Source organism: Acomys russatus, chromosome 19 (genome assembly GCF_903995435.1).
Source record: "Acomys russatus chromosome 19, mAcoRus1.1, whole genome shotgun sequence".
Taxonomy (NCBI): domain Eukaryota; kingdom Metazoa; phylum Chordata; class Mammalia; order Rodentia; family Muridae; genus Acomys; species Acomys russatus.
The window spans coordinates 54,661,234-54,681,716 of NC_067155.1; the positions used below are offsets into that span (position 1 = coordinate 54,661,234).

At 47.1% G+C, this 20,483-nt stretch overlaps 1 protein-coding gene across 1 annotated transcript in view; it reads right to left on the bottom strand.

The window, feature by feature from the left end:
- The window catches only part of Atxn2 (ataxin 2), a 97,682-nt gene extending 82,926 nt beyond the window's left edge, over window positions 1-14,756 (bottom strand). Inside the window, exon 1 of the mRNA XM_051161567.1 lies at window positions 14,122-14,756. Within this exon, the coding sequence (XP_051017524.1) occupies window positions 14,122-14,756 (635 nt within the window). The remainder of the gene's footprint in view (window positions 1-14,121) is intronic.
- Between the last annotated feature and the right edge of the window lie 5,727 nt (window positions 14,757-20,483).

Genomic DNA, 20,483 nt, shown 5'->3' on the forward strand with positions numbered 1-20,483 from the left:
AGAACTAGGAAACTCAAGCACTGGGCTGGAGGTAGTTACATTTTAGCTACATTAAATCTTCTCTTTAAACTAGCACTGCGAGGTAGAGGCTGGCATAGCTCCATGGTAGAGCACATACTGGTACTGGTTTCCGTCTGTAGTACTGCAGGCAGGGCATGTATTAGTTAAAAACTGGACATGAGCTGGGTGGTAGTGGTGCATGCCTTTAATCCCAGCACTTGGGAGGCAGAGGCAGGTGGATCCCTGTGAGTTCGAGGCCAACCTGGTCTACAAAGGGAGTCCAGGACAACCAAGGCTACACAGAGAAACACTGTCGGGGGTGGGGGGGGGTGGTTGAGGGGGGGACTGAACCTGCATGGTGGTTCCACACCTGTAATCCCAACATTTGGGAGAGTGAGACAGGATAACTACCAGAAGTTTGAAGCCAACCACAATTAAGACACCTGCCTTTAAAAAAAAAAAATCTGACCAACTTTTCCAAGTTTTTCCCTTTCACCATCAACGATTTCATTGGTCACTAAATGTGACTCTTGGCACTAGCTGCTCTTGCAAAGAACCTGGGTTCAATTCCCAGCACCCCTATCAGGTGGCTCATAACTGCCAGGGATCTAACACCCTCTTCTGGGCTCCAAACACACACATACACACATAAAAATCATTTTACACTTGGGAGGTAGAAATTTAAGGGTCTCTGTGAATTTGAGGTCAGCCTGGTCTACATACCAGGTTTCAAGGCAGTCAGGAATTCATAAACCTGTCTCAAAGGGGAGGAAAAAAATCTTATTTTTTTAAAATCTGCCATTTGCAACACGAACTGCTTTCTTCTATAATTCTGTCAGTAATGTACTACTGATGTACTTGGATATGACAACATTAAAAATAAGCTGAGTCGAGCACATAAACATTTTTAAAATGACAGTGATGGGTGACTGAATTTGACCATTAGCAGCAACAAAGAGCTACCTGTCTGTTGGTGGCTGGCGGCAAGACCCACCTACTTTGCAGTTGTTAACTTTGCTCCTATTTCAGAACTCCCCATAAAAATGGAAGCCTACAGCAGGGTGTGGTAGTGCACACCTGTAATCCCAGCACTCTGGGAGGCAGAGAGACATTCAGATCTCTGTGAGTTCGAGGCCAGCCTGATCTACAAAGTAAGACCAGGACAGCCAAGGCTACACAGAGAAACCCTGTTTCAAGAAGAAGAAGAAGAAAAAAAAGAAAGAAGAAGAAAAAAGAAAAAAAAAAAAAGGACAGATGACAAGATCAACAGACTTCATCTCATACTGAATAAATACTGTGTGCTCTACAGAAGGACTTGACTACCAGAGAGAATGGTCTGGATTTGAAAAAGACAAGAATGAGAATCACTGACAGTCTCTCTACAGCGTGAAAAGATAATGATCACAAGGCTCTGGAGTGTGTGGGACAAAAAGTGCCTGGACAAGATGGAGCCCAGGTGTAGCTCAATTGTCAGAGCACAGGCTTAGCATGTGAGGTCCTGGGCTTAATTCTTTTTTTTTTTTTTTTTTTTTTTTGGGGGGGGGGGGTCATTCTAATACCCTCTATGCAGCCAAAGGTGAGACTTGAAAGACATCAACGGCCTTAGTCTCTTCACGTGCAAATAGAACTGAGTGCTAAAACCCACCAGCATCTTCCAGCTTCAGGAAAGGTAGCTGACAAGATTGGAAGGTAAAGAGAATTTAGGCCTCAGTTTTGTGTGTGTGGTGCCAAGGATGGAGGCAGGACCTGCACTCCACCCCAGCCCTATTTGTGCTTATTAAACACAGAAGCTGAGCCCTCACTTAAAACAGCCAATCACCTTCTTTGGGCCAAGAGATACAATCAAACAACAAAACTGCAGCCCTCGGGCAGCTTAACTGAGCTAAAGAGGTGAACCAAGTCTCCAGCTTCAACTCCTGCAACCACTGAGATAATATAACTCTGAGCAGAGCCACTGGCTCAGGAGGGCATAACCTTACAGAGGAGTCTAACTGTGCTGCTCTGCTAAATGACACCCAGTCCAAGTGCCTTCTAAATACTGCAGCTTATACCTACAGATTAGGGCTGCTCTCAACTTTGACAGAAGTTTCTATCTGCAGTGGCCAAAAGTTAACACAGATTCATAACTAGGCAAAATGCAGAGACTAAGTGTTAAGTGCCTGGCCCTAAATAGGGCACTTATAAACACTTGGCCCCAGGCTTCAAGCAACATCATGAGATAAAGAGCAGAAAAAAAATTAAGAACCAGGGGATAGGAAGGAGTGTTATGAAATGCTGTTTTCTGAACACAATATGCTCGCTGCACTCGTGAGATCACTGCAGCTACAATCTCTTGCACAAGACCTAAACAAGGACAAGCCAGTGTCAATTCACATTTCAACAGAGAGAACTAGCTGGACTCAGTGGGTTACAAAGAACAATGCAGGGCCAGACATGGTGATGTACACCTTTAACTCATGCACCAGGGAGGCAGGGGCAGGCAGATCTGTCTCAGGCCAGCCTGGTCTACAGAGCGAATTGCAGCCCAACCAGAGCTGCATAGTGAGGAATACTACACCACCAGCACCCATCAGCCAGTACACTTTAACTAAAGTGATTTCATAATCTAACCAGTCATGACCTGCAGTTTGAAAAATACTTCTTTGAAAGACATTAAAAATAATTTAACCTTCTGAGTCCCCACAGTGAGCACACGAATCAACTACACTGTGCTATAAGGCAGTAATGCCTCTGGGGCCTAAGGCCCAGGGTCATCAACTCAGTCAAAACACCCAGCCGGCTATGTTTTTTGAAGTCTCATGACTGGCTATAACCCTCCAGTCTCTCAGGACCGCATCACACTATTCTATCTCATTGTTGCCAGTTAATTTGCCTTTGAAAGTTCTGCTTTTGATTCACTGGCAACTTAGAAGCATAAGTAAGTTTTTTTCATTAAACTATCCAGGAACCTAGGGAGTGCAATGCTTGTGCATACAAGGCCTTGGGTTCAATGTCCAGCACTGAAACAAAAACCTTTCCTTGGCTACATACCAAGTTTATATGAAACTGCCTTTAAAAAAATTTTTAAGTAGATTTCACATTATGCTTATGCAGAATTACATAAATTAAAAACAATTAAGAAAACAAGACTTATTTAAGTGAGCCAAACTCAAAGAACTCCTGAAGGGCAAAGATTGTCTACAACTGTATTCTGTAAAACACACAACATGCTGTTTTTATGTACTTCCTGTGGTACCAGGTGGGGATCTAACCCAGAACCTAACACAAGCTAGGTAAACCCTGCACTGATGAGTTGCATGTGCAGCCACCATCTTGTTTATGCCTGCATTTACTGGGGCAGGGGTGGGAGGCATATAATAAAATCAGCAACGCTGCTTTCAGCAAGTCACCTCATCTCTCAAAGCTGAAAGGTTTTTTTCTATTCTGTAAGATTTTTTTTCCATCTTCTATCATACACTAAAATTCTTTTCTGTTTTTATTTGGTTAGTTTTGGGTTTTTAGAGACAGGGTTTCTCTATGTAGTCCTGCTGTCCTAGGCTGTCTGCCTTGGCTCCTGAGTGCTGGGATTATAGGTGTATGCACCACAGTGCTGGGCATACTCTAAAATTCAAACAACTCAAGAAAAAAACAAAACAAAACACTCTTTAAAAGATACAAACTACTGGGGGCTGGAGAGATGGCTCAGAGGTTAAGGGCACTGTCATTTCTTCCAGAGATCCTGAGTTCAATTCCTAGCAACCACATGGCCACTCACAACCATCTATAACATGATCTGATGGCTTCTTCTGGCCTAAAGGTATGCATGCAGACAGAGCACTGTATACATAATAAATAAATAAATCTTAAATCTTTTTTTTTTTTTTTTTTAAGATACAACCTACTGAACTCAACACTTGATCTATGAGGCTGGAGGAGAGGCTCAGCAGTTAAAAGTGCCTACTGCCCTGCAGTAAGTTAGTTCCCAGCACCCGTGTTGATCAACTCAGCCTGTTGACTTCAGCTCCAAGGGATCTGATACCATCTTCTGGGAGCCTGGAAAACTCACATGCACATTTCTCCTACAGACACACAGGTATCACATTAACTAAAATATAAAAACAAGAGGCTGGAGAGATGACTCAGAGGATCCAGGGTTCAGTTCCCAGCATCCACATGGTGACTGAAATTACTCTCAGAGCAACGCAATGCCCCTCTTTTAACCTCCCAAAGGAGGCATATACATGGCACACAAATATATATGAAGGTAAATGACATAAATTTTTTTTTTTTTTTTTTTTTTTTGGTTTTTCGAGACAGGGTTTCTCTGTGTAGCCTTGGCCATCCTGGACACACTTTGTAGACCAGGCTGGCCTCGAACTCACAGCGATCTACCTGCCTCTGCCTCCCGAGTGCTGGGATTAAAGGCGTGCGCCACCACGCCCGGCCAAATGACATAAATTTAACAATATTTTTAAGTAAAAAATAAAAATCTTGCTGGGCACAGTGGCACAAACCTTTAATTCCAACACTCAGGAAGACAGAGGCAGGCAGATCTCTGTGACATTGAGGCCAGCCTGGTCTACAAAGGGAGTCTAGGACAGCCAAGGCTACACAGAGAAACCCTGTCTTGAAGAACCAAACAAAAAACAAAATAAAAATCTTGCCAGGTGGGAGGCAGAAGCAGGCAGACCTCTGAGTTCCAAGACAGCCAGGACTGCACAGAGAAACCCTCATCTTGGCAGGGAGGGAGATCCAGTGAGTCCAGTGATGCATGCGTGTAATCCCAGCACTCTGGGAGACAAAGGCAGGCAGATATCTGTGAGTTCAAGACCAGGACACCCAAGGCCCCACACAGAAACTCTGTCTCAAAACACACACACACACACACACACACACACACACACACACACACACACACACACAATCTAGCTGGGTGTGGTGGCACATGCCTTTAAACCCAGCACTCGGACGCAGAGGGATCTCTGTAAACTCGAGGACAGCTAGGACTACAAGAAAAACCCTGATAAGAAAAGAAAAAAAAAGCTGGGCAGTGGTGGCACACTTCTTTAATGCCAGCACTTAGGAGGCAGAGGCAGGTGGATCGCTGTGAGTTGGAGGCCAGCCTAGTCTACAAAGCAAGTCCAGGACAGCCAAGGCTACACAGAGAAACCCTGTCTCAAAAAAAAAAAAAAGAAAGAAAGAAAGAAAAAGAAAAAAGAAAAAAAATCTATGTACCATCTTTCTGTTTGTATTATATACAAACCTGTAATAGTGTTTATCTTAAAAAATAAAATAAAGATCCTTTCATTATCTGAGGCTTTTTGCTATCCAATGAGTTTTTGGGGTGTTTTGTTTGTTTGTTTTAGTTTTTCAAGACAGGATCTCTCTGTGTTAACCTTGGCTGCCCTGGACTCGATTTGTAGACCAGGCTGGCCTTGAACTCACAGGATCTGCCTGCCTCTGCTTCCCAAATGCTGGGATTAAAGGTGTGCGCCACCACGCCCGGCTTCCCAGTGAGATTTTATTTATTGAGATTCTCATCATGTAGATTTGGCTGGCCTAGAACTCAGAGTAGCCTCGAACTAGATCTTCTTGCCTGTCTGTCATGTGCTAGAACTTTTTTTATAACTTATTTATTTAATGTATGTATATGTGTGCTCTATACGTATGCCTGTATGCCAGAAAAGGGCATCAGATCTCATTATAGTTATGAGCCACCACGTTGTTTCTGGAAATTGTTGTTGTTTTTGTTTTGTTTTTTCAAGACAGGGTCTCTCTGTGTAGTCTTGGCTGTCCTAGATCTGCTTTGTACACCAGGCTGGCCTCAAACTCACAACAATCCATCTGCCTCCCAAGTGCTGAGATTAAAGGTGTGCACCACCATGCCTGGCTGTTTCTGGGGATTGAAATCAAGACCTTTGGAAGAGTAACCAGTGCTATTAACTTCTCAGCCATCTCTCCAGCCCCATGTGCTAGAATTAAAAGCATGTACCAACATGCCTGGCAGTATTTCACTTTCCTGTGAGTAACCTAAAATGTCAAATTAAAAGACAATAACAAACAAGCCCATCTATAACTAAGGGACTGCCTACACCTCAGCTTACTAATCTCACACACACATTTGCTCTGCACCCAGGACAGCACTTGTCTCTACCACAGACTACACCCTATATATATCCCTAATTATAGACCACACTTCCCAGCAGTTGAGAGCTGAGACAAGAGAAGCCCAGATTCAAGGCAAGCCTAGAAAAAGCAAGGTCTTGTCCCTAAATAAATAAATCACATTTTCTCTCATACGTGGTACTAGTTTTAAGGTATGTATTCAAAAGTGTCTTTAAGTTCTAGACTTAACCGCCCATCGAGAGGCAGTTTCCTGAGAAGCATACTTTGTGTCCGCCAACTAAGGAAGCATTGACAGGTGAGTAGCACTATACTTAAAGCTCCGTGGTACACCCAACAGGCAACAGCACCATTTACAGTGACCCCACACACATCCCAACACCCCCAAGCACTGCTCTTATCATTATTCACTCAGTCACCCTGCCCCCCCTTTCTGAAACAGGGTCTAGCTACGCAGCCCTAGCTGGCTTGGAATTCACTATGTACACCAGGCTGTCCTCAAACTCACTCATCCATGTATTTTTAATTTTTTTCAAGGCAACTTCAAATCAATGTTGTTTTTCTTTCTTAACGGAACCTGGGATTCAATCTAGGGCCTCTTGAATACTAGACAAACCTCTACCACTGAGCTACATCCCTCCCCCATGCATTTCCAATTCAAAACCTCCAGCATCAGGTTAGCCTGCTGATAAATTCCATTTACATCTCCACTGAAGCTGTCACCATCACTTCAAATAACTGTAAAAATAGACTTGTACCCGCTCAGCACTATATAATACTAAAAGCAATTTCTACCTAGCCAAAATAGAACATACAATTCAAGGAAAAGTCGAGGGGGGGGGGAGGGAGAGAGAGAGAGCGCGCTCACTAGCGAGAGCGCGAGCGCACACCCATTGCTGTAGTAGAAGTTCCAACATGGCTGAAGCTATTTAGAACAACAACAACAAAAATGAGATAGTTCTTTTAGTCTGCATCATGTGGCTATTAATCAGGATGTTGTAAAATTGCAACTGTGCAGTTAAAGAAACAAAAAACACAAGTTCACATTTAGACAAAACAAGAACTCCTGATCCCACAAATGCCTCCTCTGGCAAATGTTAGCATGCAAGGGTCGAGTAGCTCCAGTGTTGTTTTTCCTTTCAAACACAGATAAGCAATCTCCACATATTTGGACAAAACAAATCAGGTGACATATATAAGTCCAAGAGAACAGCGAAAACATCTTTCTTCTCTATTAGCAGACTTTAGTAGTTTACCTCTAATGATCTAAATATCAACTAATTTTTCTGCTAACTTCAGATTGGCATAGTCAAATGGCTCTCAATACCCCTTCAGAAGATGACATAATAAGCCAGTCTTAACTTCATGAACTGTAACTAACTTCAAGATGAATGGCTCAAGGACCTGATCCCTCCACTGTTACCTCTTCAAGGAGGCTCCTCTAATCCACTTAATTTACAGCCATCCCCTTCCTCAAACTTTGAATGCCCTTAATCTGCTTCCTCTAATCCCAGTCCTGTCTGATGCTGTCCACAGATGTGCTGTTTAAAGATGCCTGCCTCCCTCTCAGTCAAGGCAAGCTAGCTGTGGTGGTGCACACCTGCAATCCCAGCAGGCCAGGGCTCACACAGGACCATCTGGGTCACACAGGGAGCTAGCTAGCTTCAAGGCTGGAAAGAGGAATCTGAGTTCCAGCAGAGCAATCACCTTTGTTTTAATCATGAGCACACCCCAGGAATTTAGCGCTGCCTTACAGATGCTCAACAATTTGTGCTCTGCAGTGTTTTAGGCACTTTAGGGGATATGAACTTATGGAGATGTCTCTGAGATTTAAATGGAAGCACGATGAACAATTTGTAAAATGCAATGCCTTAAGAAAAAGCACAAAGCTGAAAAATCAGAGAAAGGTTCTTAAAAAGTGAGAGGCCTGGAAAGATGACTTGCTTAATGAGTAAAGGCACCTGCCCCTAGGTCTGGCAGGCAACCTGACTTTCATTTCCCTGGCCCACAGGGCGAAAAGAGAGTCATCTCCTCCCAGTTGTCTGTCTGTCTGTCTGTCCCTGTCCCTCTCTCTCTCTCTCTCTCTCTCTCTCACACACACACACACACACACACACACACACACACACACACACACAAAATCAACTCTTTCTTTCGAGACACAGGTTCTCTATGTACCCTTGTCTGTCCTGAACAAACAAATCCATCCAAAACTAAACCAGGTGTGATAGATAGTGCACACCTTTAATCCCAGAACTCAGGAGGCAGATGCAGGCAGACCTCTGAGAGTTAAGAGACCAGTGTGGACTATATAGTGAGTTCCAGGACTGCCAGAACTGCATAATAAAAGAATCTGTCTGAAAAGAATACAACAAAACAAGTGTCAGGTTGAGAGTTGACTCCTTGATTAAGAGTGCTTACCGCAGCTGGGCAGAGGAAGCAGAGACAGGCAGATCTCTGTGAGTTCCAGGCCAGCCTGGTCTACAGAGTACCGGACAGCCAAGGCTACACAGAGAAACCATGTCTTGAAAAACCAACCAACCAAAAAAACTAAATTAAGGGCTGGAGAGATGGCTCAGAGGCTTAAGAGCATTGTCTGCTCTTCCAAAGGTTATGAATTCAATTCCCAGCAACCACATGGTGGTTCACAGCCATCTATAATGAAATCTGGTACCCTCTTCTGGCAAGGTGTACATGCAGGCAGAGCACTGTATACATAATAAATAAGTAAATAAATATGTCTAGCCAGGCAGTGGTGGCACACGCCTTTAATCCCAGCACTTGGGAGGCCAGCCTGGTCTATAAAGAGAGTAGAGGATAGTCAAGGCTACACAGAGAAATCCTGTCTCAAAAAAAACAAAACAAAACAAAAGATGTCTAAACCATTAAGCCAGGCATGGCACATGCCTTTAAACCAAGCTGCACAGTGAGACTTTGTCTCATTACAAAACAAAAACAAGGGCTGGAGAAATGGCTCAGCAGTTAAGAGCACTGTCTGCTCTTCCAGAGGTCCCGAGTTCAGTTCCCGGCTCACAACTATCTGTAATGTGATCTAATGCCCTTTTCTAGCATGTAGATGTTCATGTAAATAGAATAGTCATACATAAAATAAATAATCTTTAAAACAACAACAACAACAAAATCTAGGATAACCTGGTATGCAAAGTAGATGCTGCTCCAGCCAGCACTAAACTCAACAAAATGGAAAGGAAGGAAGGGATGAGAGAATTAATTAACCCAGGCTGACCCAGTACAGTCACTAAATAGGAGCTGAGAATGTAGTTACAGTGGTACCTTGTGTGCCTCCCATGCAGATAAGCCCTGAATTACCATCCCCAGCACTGCATAAACTGGGTGCACAACTACAATCTCAACACTTGGAAGGGGGAAGACAGGAGGACCCCAAGTTCAAGGTCATTCCCATTTTCAAGGTCAGCCTGGGATACAAAAGACCTGACCTAGCCAGGGGTGATGACATGTGCCTTTAATCCCAAAGGCAGAGGCAGGTGGATCTCTGGGAATTCAAGGCCAGCCAGGGCTACACAGTTTAGAAACCCTGTCTGGGGGGGCAGGGGGAGGGAGGGGGACCTGAACAGGGTGTGGTGGTGCACGTCTTTGGTCCCAGCACACCGGAGGCAGAGGCAGGCAGATCACTGTGAGTTTGAGGCCAGCCTGGTCTACAAAGGGAGTCCAGGACAGCCAAGGCTACACAGAGAAAGCCTGTCTCGGGAAAGGGGGAAAAAAAAAAAAAAAGAAGAAAAAAGAAAGAAAGAAAAAGACCTGATTTCAAAAAATAAAAAGGTAGGGTTGAAGCCGGGCGTGGTGGCGCACGCCTTTAATCCCAGCACTCGGGAGGCAGAGGCAGGCGGATCACTGTGAGTTCAAGGCCAGCCTGGTCTACAATGTGAGTCCAGGATGGCCAAGGCTATACAGAGAAACCCTGTCTCAAAAAAAAAAAAAAAAATAAAAAGGTAGGGTTGTAGACAGGTGGCTCAGCAGTTAAGAGCACTGGCTGCTCTTGCAGAGGACCTGTGTTCAGTTCCCAGCATCCACATGGCGCCTCACAAGCACAGAGAGCTACAGCTGCAGGCCATCTGAAGTCCCCTTCTGGCCTCCCATAGGCACTTGTAAACAAATAGTAAAATACTCATACACATAGACCCGCCTGTCTCTGCCTCCCCAGGGCTAGAATTAAAGACGTACACCACCACCACACAGTAAACGTGCAGCTCAGGGTGGCCTGCAACTTGTGATCTTCCTGTCACCATCTTCTTCAGCAAATCCTACCAGTGTGCCCCACCATAGCAGGCTAATTTTTTTCAAAAGTGATCATAAACTAACAATAACAGAAGTTAAAAGATTAACAATTTTTTAAAAGTTTTAGAACAGCTCAGATATCATGGGTCTGCATGGGTAGTGTACACTACACTACAGGCTCTAAAACATGCTCACACACAGTCTCAGTGAAAACTCAAATATAAGGGCTGAAGCGGTAAAAGCACCTGTTGTCTTGTAAGCCTACTCCCTATACAGACCAGGCTGGCCTCAAACCCAAAAGATGCACTTGCCCCGCCTACTAGTGCTGGGACATGGGGCACCATGCCTGGCATTTGTTACTCTTGCAGAGGATCCTAGCCCCTACATGGTGTCTCACAACTATCCCTAACTCCATTCCAGGGGATCCAGAGCCCTCTTCTGGTCTCTATGGGCAACAAGCAAGCAAATGGGGCACTTCTGAACATGCACACAAAACCGTAAACTCCAAAAATAAAAATAAAAACAAGAGGAATAGGATCAATGGCTCAGGGGTTAAGAGCACTAGCTGCTCCTGCGGGGGGCCCTGGAATTCCAGAACCACATGGTGGCTCACAGCTGTCTGACGCTTCAGTTCCAGGGAATACAGAGCCCTCCTCTGGTCTCCGTGGACACCAGACTCGCATGCAGTGTGCCTAACATACAAGCAGGCAAAACACTCATACATAGAAAATAAAAATAAATCTTTAAAAACTAGAAATGACTAGAAACGCACACATGATGGCGCCTGCCTGTGAGTGACCCTGGCGTTGAATGCTAACATTGTCCAACAACATCTACCACACAGAAACCGTGCCCTGAAGAGCTGCCTCCTTAGCTCCAGAACCTATTGAGTCTTCTGAGAAATAACATGGCACAGCTTATGAGAGCCACAAACTTTAGAGTCCTTGACCTGGTGCAACCACTCCTCTAGCACTTTCTCTAGGGAAAAATTAAGATGAAGCAAAAAGTTCCTAGTATGAAAGAGTTCACTGTACTACCTCTACAAGAACAAAAATATGAAGACCGAAATCCCAAGTTTGGTACAGACTTAGCTTAATAGGTTAAGTCACTGTTTAAAAAAAAAAAAGAACAAAAAATCACCAGGTTAAGGCGGAACACGGCAGATCACACATAAGCACAACCTCCCAACAAAGAGGTCAAAGTCCAGAGTAAGAAGTAGGTTCAGGTGCAGCTGTGGTGAGAGTTTAACAAAGTGATCATACAATTCTTTTTGTAGGCAGCAGCCCCTAAGCGTTGACAGGAAACAAAATTGTTCTCAAAGTTACAAAATTTGTTCAGACAAAAGTCAGATCCAGGCATCTGAGTAACAAAGTAATTGTCTAGCAAAAGCAAGTTCCTGGGTAAGAGTTCCAGGGAGGGGTCCAGGAATAACACAGTGCTTAAGGAGCAGTGATCTTCTAGACTGGGAAGAACATTTTGCTATTTCAAACGTTTCAAACGTGACTTCAAAGCCACTGTTTCTTCTTCTTTTTTCTTTTTTTTTTTTTTTTTTTTAAGTTTATTTAATGTGGGGGAGGGAGAACATGGCCCTGGCAGGTGTGTGGAGGTCAGAGGACAACTTGCAGCAGTCAGTTGCTTCCTGCTATGGTGACAGGCAGTGGGAATCCAAGTTGACAAGCCTGGCGTCTCCTTTCCTCAAACATGCTGCCAGTCTTATTTTAAATGACACACACAAACCAAGCAAAATTCTGTAAGTTACAATGAATTTATAACGAACCCATAGGAGAATAAGATTGGAAGCAATTCTACAAGTGTTATATTAACCAAGGCTCTGTACAAAACAAAATTGCACATTCTGAGACTGGTATTGGATGAAAAATTGCCAAAAAGATTAAGTGCTAAAATATATGCTTCAAGAACTTAAATCAAGGAAGACTCTAAATGCCTTTAACTTTTCGGAGCCTCAAGAGCAGAAAAAGACTGGTGGTGCTCATAACCAGCTCACCTGGGACGCTCACCTCCCTGTCGAGTCATCTCACCTACAATCTACTCTTCAAGCCTGCACCTTAGAAGCTTTGGTTTTAATTTGTACTTGAACAAGTTAAATACATCTGTAATTTTCTGATAACTAAAGAGAAAACATGGAAAAGAAAAACAGGTTGCATCGTTAAATTTAAATTTAAAGATTTTTCGTCTTTCACTAAAAGTCAAGAACAAAAAGACTCCAGCTACCGAACCCTAACTTCAAGGAGCTGGGTAAATAAATAATAGTTTAATTTGAACGAGGTGGGCTAAGAAGATTTGAAATGCCTCATGCTAGGAAAATTGGGAGTGTGAGAAAAATAAAGTAAAAAACAGACTGTTCCCAGCAGAATTCCTTAAAAGCCTGCTCTGATTCATCCCACTGGTTAACTTCTGCTGTAGAGGAACACTCTCTGGAAAAGGACGGCTGGAAAATGCAGCTAAAAAGAAAACTCAGTCCGTGAAAAATCCCCTTGCCCACCTCCTAAGTCCTGGATGTCTATTTAAGGAGGAGCCTGCTCAAGGGCCTGCCACCAGGCCTAGGCCAGAGGGAGGCACAGCAGTGCCTGTAACACGGATGGACTCGGGGCACAGGGGAAATGGACTTGCATGCCCTTGGTAAGCTCTGGCGGCGCTTCCTAAGTTAAGGACACCGGCCACAATGGAATGGAGTCTATTGGCATTCGCCTCACCGTTTTAACACTAAGCATTTTCTTAGTTCGTGAAATACGAACTGACAAGCACCCCCACCCCTCCCTACGCTCGCGCGCACACACCCTCCAGAGTCAAGCCCAGTCACACAGGACAGCACCCGGCCTCCAGCTCCTATCAACAAAATCGGGCCCAGGGGAGGGGGGGGGGCGCGAAAGAGCAAGCCAACACCCGCGTGGTTGCCATCGGGACCCGTACCAACTCCTCTGCTGCGGTTCCTCACCCCTGAAAATTTCAGGAACTGGGACAGGGTTGGGAGGGGAAAATGCGCTGCGTGTCCGATGCCTGCCGCCAACCCACCTCCCGAGTCCGGCCTTCGCCCACCTCTATTCAAAGGCGCCTTCTGCTTGGAGGACTCGGAACAGCAATGCGGATCGGCCACCACCCGCGCGCAGGGGACCTTGCGGGGAAGGAGGGAGGCCGGCCTGGAGGGAGGCGGGCACTCCCACCCCTTCCCCAGATGGGGGAGGACAACCCGCTGCGGGAACCCCGCCGGCCCAGATCTAAAGGGGGATGGGTGCGAAAGGCCGCTGGCCACCCACCTGGCCTCGGTCGCCCACCTTTGCCAGGGTCTGACGGGTGGGGGATACGCAGGACACCCGGCTGACCCTACCTGGGGTGGCTGGGCCTCAACGTCTCCTCCTCCCTCCCGACTCCCCCACCCGGCAAAGAGGATCATTTCAGGAGAGGGTCCCCCTGCGACCTGCACCCTGGCCTGGTCGCCCTTCCACCACGGGTAGGGGGACTCAGTAAGGGGGTGGGACGGGGATACCAATCGCCCCTCTCACACACACCAGGGGCAGGGGGCCGCCTCGGCCGTCCATCTTGGCCGTCTGGGGGGAGGGGACGCGATGGTGCGGGAGGCTGGACACGGCCTGAGAAGCCCGAAGAATCGCCTGCGCCTCCCGCCCCTCCGCGGGCCCCTAGCCCACCGCGTCGCCGGCCGGTCACGGGGCGAGGCGGGGGAGGGGACGAGCGGCGCGGGATCGGGCCGACAGGCGCGGAGGGGGCTGGGGAGCCGACACCCACCTGCCCAGGCCGGGGCGCCCGCCGCCCGCGGACGCCGGGGAAGACGCCACCGGCGCGGTCGGGGCCGGCACCGTGGAAGACGAGGACGACGCGGCCGAGGCCGGCGCGGCGCCGGGCGACGAGAGCAGGCCGCCGCCGGGCTTGCGGCCACTGGCGGGCGCGGGCGGCTGCGGCTGCGGCTTCAGCGACATGGTGAGCGGCCCATACACCGGCTCGCACGCCGGGCGGGGACAGCCGGGAACCGGGCGCGCAGAGGAGACGCCGGAGCGCAGCGGGGACGCGCGGACGCTGAGCGGGCAGGCGCGGGCTGGCGCGGTCGCGGGAGCCAGGGGCAGCAAGACGACGACGAAGGGGCGGGGAGGCCCACAGACACCGTACAGCCGCCGGGAGTCGGGCCGGGACGCGCCGTTGCCGTTGCTACCAAAACAGTCTGAAGCGCAGGGCGGCGAGCGCGGCCCGCGGGGAGGGGCGCCGGGGCCGCGCGGGGGAGGGCCGGCGGAGGGATACGCGGCCGCGCCGCCCCGCCCGCCGCGCCGCGCCGTCCGCGGGAGCGAGCGCCGCGCGGCCCAGCCCGACAAGCGGCGCGGCTCCGGGCCTGCCGCAGGCCGCTGAACGGCGGCGATCGACGGGCGCATGGGAGCAGGGCTCGCGGACGCGCACGGGGCGACGCGGCCTGGAGGGTGCGGAGATGCGAAACAGAGCGGGGGGGGGGGGCCGGGGAGGGGGGGGGACTCTTTACCGGAAGTCGGAAGGGTCAGGCGGAAGTCGAACGTGAGACGGCTTGGGGGCCGATGGGGACACGTGAGGAGCGGGCGCGTCGCTGGGCTGCATTCGCTCTCGGGGGTCGGGCGAGGGCCGCGGCGGGTCCGCCCTTTCTGAGGCTGGTCTGCTTTCGGGGAGGGAGTACTGATCTTCGCCCGCAGGTCTTGCTTGACAGATGTGCCCCCCCGAATTGTTCCGGCGTCCTCAGCCCCCTTCGAGGACCTTGGTTCCCCCTGACCAGGTGTCGCACAGAGGATCGCCCGCGGGCGCCTTCGAGGCGAAAACCCTCAGTTTCCTCCGTAACTCCCGGGGCCTGCCACACAGTAGACCCCAGGTGCCACTGCGTGCTTGACTTCCCTGCCAGCATGGGAAGCTTGCCACCACGCAAGCCACCGGCAGCTGCTTCACTTTGCCCCACTTTGTTCACCCCAGCGATCTGTTGGGTATCTGACCTTCATTTGAACCCGTTTTTTTCCCCTCGTTGCTACTTCTTATTCCTCCTTCGGGAAGTGGACAGGATTGATAGAGCTAGGAATTAGGGTCTTGCCACGTATAATGGGGGTCTCCCTCAGAAAAGACTAAAACAGACCTCACGAGAATGTGAACTTTAGACCTTGACCCTTTTAGAAGTTTTACTTTAACTCGCAGAGGCTGCCAGACACTGTGGTCCATTTTTAGGGGGGTTGGTTGGTTGGTTTGGTTTTTAGATACAATGTTACTATATGTGTAGCCTTGGCTGTCTTATACTCTTTGTAAACCAGGCTTGCCTCGAAATCACAGCGATCCACCTGCCTCTGCCTTCCTAGTGCTGGGATTAAAGGCGGGCGCCTCCAAACCCGGTTTATAATCCCTTTTTTAAGGTGGTGTAATTAAATTGAAAGCGAGTAGGTAACTTTTTATTTTTTTATTTTTATTTTTTGGCAATGAATTTATGTTTTGTTTTTTAAATGAAATTGCTTAACGAAATGTTGGGCAAAATCTCCCTCAATCTACTAAAATCATTCACATAAATTAGTCAGGCATGGAGCGAGGCCCGGTGGCTCACTCTCGTAATCCCAGCACTCAGGGAGGAAAAGGTGAGGTGGAGACCAGCCTGGTGTACAAAGCAAGTCCAGGATAGCTAAGATTACTTAGAGAATCCCCGTCTTGAAAAACATAAATAAATAGTGAGGCATGTTCATGTCTGGAATATAAGCACTTGGGAAATGGAGGCAGGATTAGACGATCAAGGTCATCTTCACCTACATGAGAAAATTCTAGTCTAGGCTAAACTACAAGGGACCCAACCTCAAAAAGGGCAATTAGAGCTGAGTGGTGGTGGCACACACCTTTAATCCCAGCACTCAGGAAACAAGCAGGTGGATCTTTGTGAGTTCGAGGCCAGCCTGCAGCCTGATCTACAAAGTGAGTCCAGGACAGTCAAGGCTACACAGAAAAACCCTGTCTCGGAAAACCAGAAAAAAAGGGGAGGAATAGTGACCCTTGGTTATGGCACACACCTTTAATCCCAGCACTGGGAAAGGACGTGGTTCTCTAAGATCAAAACTCGGTTGGTCTACATAGATTATAAAATAACTAGAAAAACAGGGCTGGTGGCCAGCCAGCTAGCTCAGCAGGTGAAGGCACAAGCCGCTGAGGCTCGCCGCCTGAGTTTGATCCCTAGAGCTGACACAACAGAAGAAGAAAACTCCCTGGAGTTGTCCTCAGACCTCCACACTTACATTGTGCCAAATGTGTGCGTATACACAATAAATGACCTTTTGTTGGGTTGCTTTGGTTTGGTTTTTTGGAGACAGGGTTTCTCTTTGTAGCCTTGACTATCCTTGACTCACTTTGTAGACCAGGCTGGCCTTGAACTCACAGTGATCTGCCTCCGAAGTGCTGAGATTAAAGGCATGTGCCACCACCCCAGCTTTTGTTGTGTTGTTTTGTTTTCTGAGACAGAGTTTCTCTGTAACAGCTCTAGCTGTCCTGGAACTCACTCTAACCCAGGCAGGCCTCCTGTTGGAAAAAGTTAGTCTTTACGTAGTGGCCTTTTAAAAACATAAGCTGAAGCACTCCGGAGACAGAGGCAGGTGGATTGCTGTGAGCTGGAGGCCAGCCTGCTCTACAAAGTGAGTCTAGGGCAGAGGCAGAGGGATCACTGTGACCTCCAAGGCCAGCCTGGTCCACAAAGTGAGTCTAGGGCAGCCAACGCTATACAGAGAAACCCTATGGGGGGTGGGGGGGGGTGCGACCTTAATCTGAAGAAGCCTGCCATGGATGCAAAGCCTTGAACCCAACACTTAGGAAGTAGAAGCCAGAGTCAAAATAGTTCAAGGCCAGCCTTGACCACATTTCCAAAAAGAAACCAAGAAAAAGTAACAAATATCAGCAATTTCACATTAAAGTTTTTCTATAATTTATTCTATGTGCATTGGTGTTTGGCCTACACATTGTTTGAGTGAGAGAGTTGGACCCACTGAAAACTTAAGACACAGACAGGTGTGATGTGAGGACCAGGAATTATGCCCTTGTCCTCTGGCAGAGCAGCCAGTGCTCTTAACCACTGAGCCATCTCTCCAGCCTCATTAAAGTCTTTGTTTTGTTTTTAATGAATGGGTGTAACTATGTGTATGGGTATTTTGCCTGCATCTGTCTGAGGTAACATGTATGTGTCTGGTGCCTGCAGAGGCCAGAAGAGAGCACCAGGTCCCTGGAAATGGAATTGATGGTTGTGGGCCACCATGTGGGTGTTAGAAATTGAACCTGGGTCTTCTAGGAGAACGAACTGCTGAGTGATCTCTCTAACCCTAACATATGCCTTTAAATAACCTAAAAGAAATCAGAACTAAAGAAACAAATGAGGGGGAGCTGGAGAGATGGCTCAATGGTTAAGAGCATTGCCTGCTCTTCCAAAGGACCCGGGGTTCAAGTCCCAGCACCCACATGGCAGCTCACAACTGTCTGTAACTCCAGTTCCAAGGAATCTGACACCTTCACACTAATGCACATAAAGTAAAATTAAATTATTTTTTTAAAAAAAGAGCTAGGGGTGGTGGTGCACACCTTTAATCCCAGCACTCGGGGAGGCAGAGGCAGGCGGATCTCTGTAAGTTTGAGGCCAGCCTGGTCTACAAAGTGACTCCAGGACAGCCAAGGCTACACAGAGAAACCTTGTCTTGAAAAACCAAAAAGTAAATAAATAAGTAGGAAAAAAGACTTATCACATACACAGAATCACATTCTGTTGTGATGATTTAACAGCCAGAGCTAGAATCAAACTCTCAGAAGTCAACAGTGAGGAAGCCAGGTCTCAAACACACTGTGAAGAAAAGAGAATTTGAACAAGAATGCCTGAGCTTGGTAGCTACTTATAATTTCATTTATGCTAAGAAAAGAGCTTTCAGTTTTAATCACATTTATCTACTTATTTTGTGTGTACATATGTGTGTGGGATCAAACTCTATTCATCAGTCTCGTGGCAAGCACCTTTACCTTCTGAGCCATCTGGCTCACCCTGGTTTTAGGTGTTTGTATCTGAGGCAGAGTCTCTCTCTGTAGCCCTGGCTGGTCTGGCAATGAGTTTGGTTGGTTGGTTGATTGATTGTTTGGTTTTTTGGTTTGTTTTTTCTTTTCTTTCTTTTTATTTACTTTTTTTTTTTTTTTTTTTTCCGAGACAGGTTTCCCTGATTAGCCTTGGCTGTCCTAAACTCTCTGTAGACCAGGCTGGCCTTGAACTCACAGTGATCTGCCTGCCTCTGCCTCCTAAGTGTTGGGATTAAAGGTGTACGTCACCAAGCCAGACCCTTTTTTTTTTTTTTAAATACAGTATTCAAACTTCAGGCCTCTGAGCCAGCTCTCCAGCCCTAAATAATGAAAATATTTTAACTTAGGCTTAAGTACTAGGGGTTAAGAGAAAGAGGTATGCTCAGATGAAAATAAGACATACATGCTGGCCTGGAGAGATGGCTCAGAGGTTAAGAACACTTGTCTATTCTTCCAAAGGTCCTGAGTAACCACATGGTGGGCCACAACCATCTATAATGAGATCTGGTTCCCTCTTCTGGTGTGCAGGCATACATGTGGGCAAAATACTGTACAAATAATAAATTTTAACAATCTTAAAAAAAAAAAAAAAAGGCATGCATGCCAGGTAGTGTTGCATGCCTTTAATCCCAGCACTCAGGAGGGAAGCCAGCTGGATCTCTGTGAGTTTGAGGCCAGCCTGGTCCATGTAGTGAGTTCCAGAACAGCCAGGGCTATACAGAGAAACCGTGTCTCAAAAAACAAAAGAAAGAAAAGGAAAGGGGGGGGGGGGGGAAGGTAGCTTTCAGTTGGCAAGATGGCTCAGCAGGTAAAGGCGTTAGCCAACAGGCCTGAGGACCTGAGTGGAAAACCCCAGGCCCCATACAATAAGAGAGAACCAATACCCCACTAATTGTTTTTTGACTTCCATATACTTGCCACATGTGCACACCCACACACATGCAACACGCAAAGTAAATACATATATGTAAAATTAAAAGGGTAGAATTTAAAAGAAGAAGAAAGACAAGCTAGCTGTCAAGTTGTAAATTAAATTTTACAGGTACTTGGCAAGGATCTGGGGCTCACCCAACAGTCAGCAGGGACCTGATGGCTACCCAGGTATGTGAATGAACTAGGTAACAAGTCATACCTCCATATGACTGCAGTCCTTGCCTACATCTTATTTGGCACTGCTAGAGACCTGGAGCTTGGGTCACCAAGCTAAACTGCACTCCGTGTGTGTGTGTGTGTGTGTGTGTGTGTGTGTATGTGTGTGTGTGTGTGTGTGTGTTTATACAGGCCAGAAGCAAACATCAGTTGACATCTGAATCATCCTCTACCCTGTAGTCAGTCCTAGCTGGCATGGAATTTACAGAGATCTGCTTGCCTGAGCCTTGTGAGTGCTGTGATTAACTGTGTGGGCCACCACGACTGGCACATTGAGCATTTTTTAGGTGGTCTGGGGATCAAACTCAAAGGTCACATGCTTGTTCACTTTAGCAGCTGAGCCATCTCTCAGAACTGGACTATACCTACACCTGGCCTATTTTTCTTTCTTCTTCTTCTTCTTCTTTTTTTTTTTTTTTTTTTTTTTTTTTTTTTGGTTTTTTGGTTTTTTGGTTTGTTTTTTAAGACAAGGTTTCTCTGTGTACCTTTGGCTGTGCTAGACACACTTTGTGGGCCAGGCTGACCTTGAACTCACAAAGATCCACCTGCCTCTGCCTCTGCCTCCCAAGTGCTGGGATTAAAGGCGTGCACCACCGCACCCAGCTGCACCTGGCCTCTTAACCATCTGTCACTTATGCTGCTCCTCAGGATAATTTACTCACATGAAACCCTCTGGTCGTGTGACCAGTTGGTGATTCTCTGAGATTACAGAGTTAAGGCATCTCCAGTGACATGATGTAGTCCTTACAATGTAATCTGTTTTCAGCAGTGGAACACTCATGCATATGACCCAACTATGTTTTCTGCAAGTCTCATGTGCCTTCAGAATTCTTTTCAGACAGATTCACCTCTGAGCTAATACCATGCTATATTATTAGCAGCTTTTTACTTTGGCTTGTGAGCAGAGAGGTGGATGCATACAG